Below are 8,288 nucleotides of genomic sequence, written 5' to 3'. Positions count from 1 at the left end.
GGGCTCAAGCAATTCTCTTGCTTAAGCCTTCCAAGTAGCTGGGACTACAGGCACCCATCACAATGCCCAGCTATTTTGTTGTTGTTGCAGTTTGGCCTGGGCAAGGTTTGAACCTTCCACCCTTGGTATATGGGGCTGGCATCCTACTCACTGAGCCATAGGCACCACCCTATACTGAGGTTTTTAAATAGGGCCCGCCAAACAACAATGACGGCTGCAACCAAAAAATAGCCAGGCGTTGTGGCGGATGCCTGTGTCCCAGCTACTTGGGAGGCTGAGGCAGGAGACTCGCTTGAGCCCAGGAGTGGGAGGTTGCTGTGAGCTGAGATGCCATGGCACTTTACCCAGCGGGACAGCTTGAGGCTCCTGTCTCAAAAAAAAAAAAAAAGATCAGCTGATGTAGAAAACAGTCAAATACTAAAATTCTTAAGCATGGTAATATGTTTTAAAGTGTTTTAAGCAAACCTAACAGGAAGATACAGTCTAGAGGGAAGAAACTATAAGACCATCTCTAATTTTTCAGTAATTCAGAAGAAAACCATACTAAGGCCTAGATTAGCATAGATGTAATGATGTTAACAGGGAATATGCATGCAGGAAACGTTTAGAGAGAAATAACCCCAGGATTAAATATTAAACCTGATAAAAAGCAAAGAGAAAATGTACAGTCAAGTTTCTAGCATTGAGGAATAGTGAGATCTTTAGAAAAAAACAAATAATTGTGAAATAAGTGGTATATCAATATTGGTGATAATATGGAAAACTACTGTGTCAACCTCTATTCTATATGCTTATCTCATTCAGTCTTTACAACTCTTATACGGTTATCATCCTCATTTTACAGATTTAGAAACCAAAGAGAGAGCAATTAAATAACTTGCCCAAAGTTTCACAATATAATAGTAGAGAAGATATTTGAATTCACCTGGTCTAACTCCTTTTTGTCATAATAGGAAGATGATCAGTTAGGTACTAAATCTGTTGAATTTGAATAAATAATTTTAAACAGCAAAATGGCTGTAGAGGCCATATAGGAATATAAAAAAGTAAATTAACTGTAGAGAAATGAAAACACCTAGAGGAAGCAGTCCTACTCAGCTGTATCAGAATGTTGCCTTACAAGAATTTGAGGCCCATTATTGCCATATTTTTAAATTTTTCATGGAAAGTTGTAAATTTGGATTTGTATGTAAAATTTCCTAATATTTGCATTCAACTAATTAAAAAACAATTTTTTAAATAGAGCCTTACTTTGTTGCCCTAGATAGAATGCTGTGGTGTCATAGCTCACAGCAACCTCAGCCTCCCAAGTAACTGGGACTACAGGCGCCCGCCACAACACCTAGCGCCCAGCTATTTTTTTTTGAGACAGAGCCTCAAGCTGTCCCCCTGGGTAGAGTGCCATGGCTTCACTACTCACAGCAACCTCCAACTCCTGAGCTCAAGCGAGTCTCCTGCCTCAGCCTCCCAAGTAGCTGGGACCACAGGCTCCCGCCACAACGCCCGGCCATTTTTTGGTTGCAGCCATCATTGTTGTTTGGTGGGCCCGGGCTGAGGATTCGAACCCGCCACCTTAGGTGTATGTGGCTGGCGCCTTAGCCGCTTGAGCCACAGGCGCGGAGCCAGATTAGAGGGTTTTAACATTGTTTTTGATTCTTTTTATTTCCTCCCTCATGCCACCTTGTCTAGAACAGTGTTTTTGAACACTACTCTTCCTATCAGACTAAGGTACGCATTATCAACATGGAGAATGTAAACCAGTTAGGTAAAAATATCACATACTGTACATTAAAGCATTTTTTTAAAAATAAGAAATGAATGTTATTCTGGTGTTTTGAAGCTAGAAGGGTCCCAAAATTGCAGTGAAACATCTAGAATTTGAAACAAAATTTGTACCTTTCCCAAAAGTAATCGTTTCCTTAAAAAAAAAAACAAACCCGAGTGTTTTTTCTAGCTCTTAAAAATAAAGTTCAAGTGAAATTGATTTAATAGCAATAATAGTAGTAATAATAAGGTGTACCCAAAGACCCAAAGATGCTGGAATTGTGTTAGAAACCTTCAAAGTCACACCACATCCTTCTATCATCAGATTTAAATGTCCTGAAAAAAATCATGTAACTTTCCCGAAAATTTTCTTAAGGATTAGGCGCTTTCAACACTAAGAGCTGTTTTGACATGTCAAACCTAAGTTCCGGTGTTTGAAAACCCTCCTCTTTATTGATCTCTTTCTTCAAAAGTCATGCATGCTAAAACACACACACACTTTCTGGCTCTTGATGACACGCTGTATCAAGAACGGTATGCTCAAAATGGAGATGGGGACATTTCTGTTAAGTATATGGAAACATGACTCCATTTTCGTATAGCTAAAATGTCGCAAAAGATGGAACACAGTCCCTATCCTTTAAAATATTACCTGAGAAGTATAAATAGCCCGACTTGCGGCTTCGAAAATCTTAACCCTACTTCCTTTAGTGGATCTTACATAAAATGAAAATACACAGCTGAAAAGGCTCAACGTGCTCTTTAAAAAAAAACAAAGAATAAAAACCAGCAGCTAACAATTTAAAATCCACCAAACGCCCGCGCTCTGCAGACGCTTCTTCCAAAGTCAGGCGTATTCTGGGCATTCCTCGGTGACCGCTGGCCAGACACTCCGGCAGGGAAAACCGCTTCTCGTGTGGGGTGCACACACAGACACTACCCCCCTTCCTTCCATCCCTGTCTCATTCACTCGGCAGGGGGTGGGTCAATAAGGAGCTGAAGGAAGCTTCTTTTTCGTTCGGGGCGCGAGTCCGCCCCTCAGTCCTTAGGTACCGGTTCCCTCACGCTGCCGAAGCCAACCAAGAACCGGACCCAGGCAGTGATTCCCGGTGCTGCGCCCGGGGGGCGCCGGGCCTCAGCCCGACAGGCCAGTCCCAGGGTGGCCAGGCGCGCGCCCGGCAATCACAGCTCCTCCGGGCGCCGGGAAAATCAATGCTCTGACACGCCGCGGACGGGCGTCGGATACAGGGGGGAAAGGGATCGTTTTCTTCCCAAATTCCTGGTGAGAAAACGAGGTTGAGGGAAAAGAGGCCTGTACGACTCCAGCACGGAGTACGGAGTCAGGGAACAAAGAGACTGTGGAGGAAGACGAAGCAGCCACACCAACGCAGACGCAGAGGGGCTCTCCGACTTTACGCCAGCGGCCGGCGGCCTGACAGCGCTCGGCTCCCCTTACGCCACTAGCTTGGCCTCAGAGCCTTCGCGAATATGGCTTTGCGCACTGCGGCGGGGCTGCGCTGCAACCGAGCTTGGCCCTGTGGCTCCTCCCCGCCGCCCTGCGCGGATTGGTGGCGGATGGCAGCCAGGCTGCTGATTGGGCGGCCCAGGAGCCATTCGGGGCGGCTCTGGTGAGTTCGGCTGCCCCAGAGTGATAAGTTCGGCTTCAGACACGCCTTAGCGCCAGCAGCGAGTCGGAGCTCTATGGAGGTGGCAGCGGTTACCGGGTGGTGGCTGCAGCAGCGACTCCTTTGAGCTGAGAGTTTCAAGCCGTTCCCGACTCCTTCCTCCCCCTTCCCTCCCCCTTTTTTGTTTTCCGTTCCCCCTTCCCTTCCCTTCCCCGTCCCCGACGACCGGATCCTGAGGAGGCAGCTGCGGTGGCAGCTGCTGAGTTCTCGGTGAAGGTGAGTGGAGACGCCGCCGCCGCCGCCGCCGCCGCCGCTGCCGCCGAGCAGAGCGCTCTAAAATGGCCGCCGTTCCTGGCCGCTTCTTCTCGAGCGGTACAAAATGGCGGCCGCAGGGGAAGCCGGGTGGGGCGACCCTTGTTAGCGTTTCCTCTGCACTCAGGCACCTGGTTGGTCTTGGCCTTTGTTCTCCCTTCCGGTAGCTCACGGAGGAGAAGATCCGCGGCCTCGGCCCGGCCGCCGTCCCGTCTTGGCCGGGCGGCCGCCCTCCGCGGGGCCGAGGCCGCGGCTGACCGAGGCGCGGGTGTGCCCGAACGGCGGAGGAGCGTGGCGGGGGCCGCGCGCGCGGCGGCGGGAGGGACGCGGGCCGGCGGGGAGGGCCCGGCCGTTGGCGCGGGACCCGCGCAGCGCAGGAGTCCCGGAGCCCGGCCTCCCTGCGAGGAGGAGGTGTGTGGGGCCGGCGGCGGCGCTGCCCCTGTGGTCGGCCCGGCGGCCGCTGTCGGGTCCGGGGGGATTTATGGGTGGGAGGGGGCCGCTCGGAGGCGGCGGCTGGGCCGGAGGCCGCCTTCCTGCCTGGAGAACAAAGAGCCGGCGCTGGGCTGGCGGGGGCGGCCTCTGCCGAGGGACCCGGGCCTCGTGGGGCGGCTGTCGGGGGCGCTTCCCTAACCGAGCCCGGCTGGGAGCGGCCCGCTGCTCTTTTGTTCCCGGGAAGGGAAGCTCGGGCGGCGGTTCGTGCTGCCATGTTGCGCCCTGGTCCTGCTGCGGTGCCCGCCCTGCGTCCCGTGCCCTGTCCTGCGTGTCTCCACAAGTTCTCTGGAGAGGGGTTGAAAGGCTGGGCGGTGGGAGACCCCCGAACCGTCTGTCTTCAGGGCGACCTGATCCAGTCTCTGGCTCGTTGTAGAGGCAGTAAAAATTACGGTAGATTTTCCACCTAATACTGCCGCGTCGACAGAGTTAGATTTTTCTGTTATTGATCTCAGTGCTCAGTTTTAAAGGCGGTGGAGTGTTGTTTTTTCGGAAGATTTGCTCTTAGCAGTCTAAGATGTGCCTGCCTTTCTGTGAAGGCTTGGATCCTTGAATACCCAGGAATTTCCAGGTGGCTAAACAAAATGAAATCTTATCATCTGTCTTTTGAGTACATTCTTGTTTTATCTTAAGAGATCTGCAATGCAGTGAAAGTTCAGTCAGCTGCAGCACCAGGGTCTGATCTAAATTGTAATCGAATGAAGGTTTATAGATGTGTATGGTAGCAGTATCTAATTTTGGTGCTCTTTCTCATTCTAGGTTTTTCATTTCTTCCATACCCTCCCCTCCCCACCCCATCCATTAATATTATTCTTTTGAAGATTCTTCGTTGTCAAGCCGCCAAAGTGGAGAGTGCGATTGCAGAAGGGGGTGCTTCTCGTTTCAGGTATTTGTAAATTTAATCTGGAGGATCTTTTTGAAAAGGGTTCTCCTAAAATTCAAGAGTCATCACACCAAATCTTAGTGGGCTGCAATTTTGATTTTTAAAGTTCTTAAAAGTTTTTCTTTCACTGGCAGTCTTAATTGCCCCCTGACAAATAAATGTAATCACTTGTTTGGCTTTCCTTTAGGCCTAAGAGCAGTCTTCATTTGTGGTGTTGTATTTAAAATACACAGTAAACTCTTTATTTTTAAGTGAGGCTTAATTGGTGTATAGTAAAAACAAATTTTTTTTAAATTTAAATAGTGCTTCTTCGGGCGGAGGAGGAAGTAGGGGTGCACCTCAGCACTATCCCAAGACTGCTGGCAACAGGTATGGTAAAAGTGTAAAAACAGTGAGCTCTGTGAATGGTAGATTTAAGTTAAAAGTTTTTTCCATTAACAACGGACAGTTACTGCAGTAGATATCAGGAATCTTAGTCTTATGGGGCATGGTTTCTGCTAGATATTCCTATCAACTCTTTGTTATTCCTTATTATATCATCTTATGTGAGTTAAGACCCTCAAGTTGCTATTTTTTTCCCCCTTTGGGTTATTTTTACTGATGTTACTTCTGAAATCAGCCATTAGTAAAGTAGCATGTATAAGCATGGTCATAACATTAGAAAGTGTTGATGTGGTTCCTGGATTCACAGTATTGGCCTTACCTAGGAATATTTACTAGAAATGCAAATTTTCAGGCCCCACCCCAAACCTACTAAAGCAGAAACTGGGGGTGGACCCAACAGTCTGTTTTAGCAAGCCCTTCAGGTGATTCTGATGCACACTATTATTTATAATCAGCGAGTTCCTGGGGAAAACCCCAGGGCAAAACGCTCAGAAATGGATTCCTGCACGAAGCACTAGACGAGATGACAACTCCGCAGCAAACAACTCCGCAAATGAAAAAGAACGACATGATGCAATCTTCAGGAAAGTAAGAGGGTAAGTTAAGGGCTGTTTTACTAAAAGGAGGGAAGAATTATGGACTAGCTGTCTTTCTCTAGTCTGTGAGAATTACTTTAAACTCAAGAGCAACACATCAGGATTTTTGAACTTTACATTTGCTTTCAGCTATTGAGTTATCAACCACAAGCCCCTTACGCTGGCACTACCTTTGATGTGATATCTAACCCAGTGAAGCATGGATATAATGGTCTGACACTGAGCTTTGAAAAAGAGAAAGGTTTCTTGTCAGAATGGCTTAGTAGCCTCAATCTGAAATAGGTGTTACCATCAAAATAATAGGTTTGTTTCAACATTCTATTAGCTGAGTAAGAAGACATGTATTGACAATAAAGGTAGCAAGTAGAAGAAAAATCAACATAATTTAAGAGCTGTTTTTCAACTCAATAATCTTGTGTGTTGTCTAACACTTAAAATGTGATTTCTTTTCCCTAGAATACTAAATAAGCTTACTCCTGAAAAGTTTGACAAGCTATGCCTTGAGCTCCTCAATGTGGGTGTAGAGTCTAAACTCATCCTTAAAGGGGTCATACTGCTGGTAAGTTCTAAATGTTGGCCTGACTGAAAAGGGGGGTACAAACAAACTTAGTGTTTGTTTTTTTAAACTGCCATTATTGTTTAAAACTCTGAGATGTGAGCTAGATACTTGTGTGTGTGTGTGTGTGTGTACACGGAGTACTGATTGTGATTAAAAACAACCATTAACTTTCAGTAGCATCAGATTTAAGAGGTGAATTTTGGTTCATGATATACTTGAGGAGTTTAGCAGATCCTGTTAGCGAAATGTTTTCCTTTTGTGTAAAACATTGTATTTTGGTTTACTAAGGAATTTTGTGATATTTGATAAAAGACTCTTGTGTCTTTTTAAAGTTTTGGAATCTGAGGTGTTTTCTAACACCTGAGGGAAGGGATGTTGGTTGACTAGATGAGTTCTGTATAGCTGGACATTTTTGGTATATCATAACAGCTAACATTAAGTGGTTGTATTTTTCCAGTCTGTGTGCTATGCACTTACCTGCTCTATCTAAATTACTTTACACAGTAAACTTTATTGGGGGGGGGGGGTTGTTTTGTTTTGTTTTTTTGAGACAGAGTCTCGCTTTGTCACCCTTGGTAGAGTGCTGTGGTGTCACAGCTTACAGCAACCTGCAACTCCTGGCCTTAAAAAGCGCTTCTTTTGCCTCGGCCTCCCAAGTAGCTGGGACCACAGGCGCCCGTCACAATGCCCAGCTAAAGAGAGGTGTTTTTAGCCTCTCTTTTAAAGAGAAATTGTCAGAGTTGTTAAGAAATTTCTCATGAAATTAAGATCCTTAAATTAAGACAAGAAAGTAGTAATAAAGGGTATTTTGAAAATATTTTCATGTTTAGTTTTAAAAATGACATTTTTCTGTAGATTGTGGACAAAGCCCTAGAAGAGCCAAAGTATAGCTCATTGTATGCTCAGCTATGTCTGCGATTGGCAGAAGATGCACCAAACTTTGATGGCCCAGCAGCAGAGGGTCAACCAGGACAGAAACAAAGCACAGTAAGTGGTAGTTTTTATTTGCTTGTTTTATTTTTTTAGAGACAGAGTCTCACTTTGTCGCTCTTAGTAGGGTGCTGTGGCGTCACAGCTCAAAGCAACCTCCAGCTCTTGGACTTAGGTGATTCTCTTGCCTCAGCCTCCTGAGGAGCTGGGACTACAGGTGCCCACCACAAGGTGTGGCTTTTTTTTTTTATTGCAGTTTGGCCAGGGCCAGGTTCTAACCCGCCACCCTCAGTGTATGGGGACAGTGCCCTACTCACTGAGCCACAGGTGCTGCCCTGCTCATTTTATTAATTTTTGTACCTATACTGTATTGTTTATTTATTTTTAAGCTGAAAGAATTAATAAAACTTGATAAGTGTCTTTTGTTTGCAAACAGACATTCAGACGCCTCCTAATTTCCAAATTACAAGATGAATTTGAAAACCGAACCAGAAATGTTGATGGTGAGATTTTATATTTTATACTAAGTAGTACTACATATTTTCAGCTTATTTCTGAATGTTGACTTTAATTTTTGCCATTTTTTTTTCCTAGTCTATGATAAGCGTGAAAATCCCCTCCTTCCCGAGGAGGAGGAACAGAGAGCCATTGCTAAGATCAAGATGTTGGGGAACATCAAATTCATTGGAGAACTTGGCAAGCTTGATCTTATTCATGAATCTATCCTTCATAAGTGCATCAAAACA

At 45.9% G+C, this 8,288-nt stretch overlaps 1 protein-coding gene across 1 annotated transcript in view; it reads left to right on the top strand.

Annotated features, from left to right (window-relative positions):
• The first annotated feature begins 1,743 nt into the window (after positions 1-1,743).
• EIF4G2 (eukaryotic translation initiation factor 4 gamma 2) overlaps positions 1,744-8,288 on the top strand; it is a 13,238-nt gene continuing 6,693 nt past the window's right edge. Inside the window, exons 1-9 of the mRNA XM_023509953.1 lie at positions 1,744-1,765; positions 3,654-3,665; positions 4,950-5,076; positions 5,377-5,442; positions 5,913-6,053; positions 6,510-6,612; positions 7,468-7,599; positions 7,979-8,045; positions 8,137-8,286. Coding sequence (XP_023365721.1) covers positions 1,744-1,765; positions 3,654-3,665; positions 4,950-5,076; positions 5,377-5,442; positions 5,913-6,053; positions 6,510-6,612; positions 7,468-7,599; positions 7,979-8,045; positions 8,137-8,286 — 820 coding nt within the window. The remainder of the gene's footprint in view (positions 1,766-3,653; positions 3,666-4,949; positions 5,077-5,376; positions 5,443-5,912; positions 6,054-6,509; positions 6,613-7,467; positions 7,600-7,978; positions 8,046-8,136; positions 8,287-8,288) is intronic.

The sequence above is a fragment of the Otolemur garnettii genome, unplaced genomic scaffold, assembly GCF_000181295.1.
Source record: "Otolemur garnettii isolate 467f Iridium unplaced genomic scaffold, OtoGar3 scaffold00001, whole genome shotgun sequence".
Lineage (NCBI taxonomy): Eukaryota > Metazoa > Chordata > Mammalia > Primates > Galagidae > Otolemur > Otolemur garnettii.
This window is presented reverse-complemented; position numbering and strand designations above follow the sequence as displayed.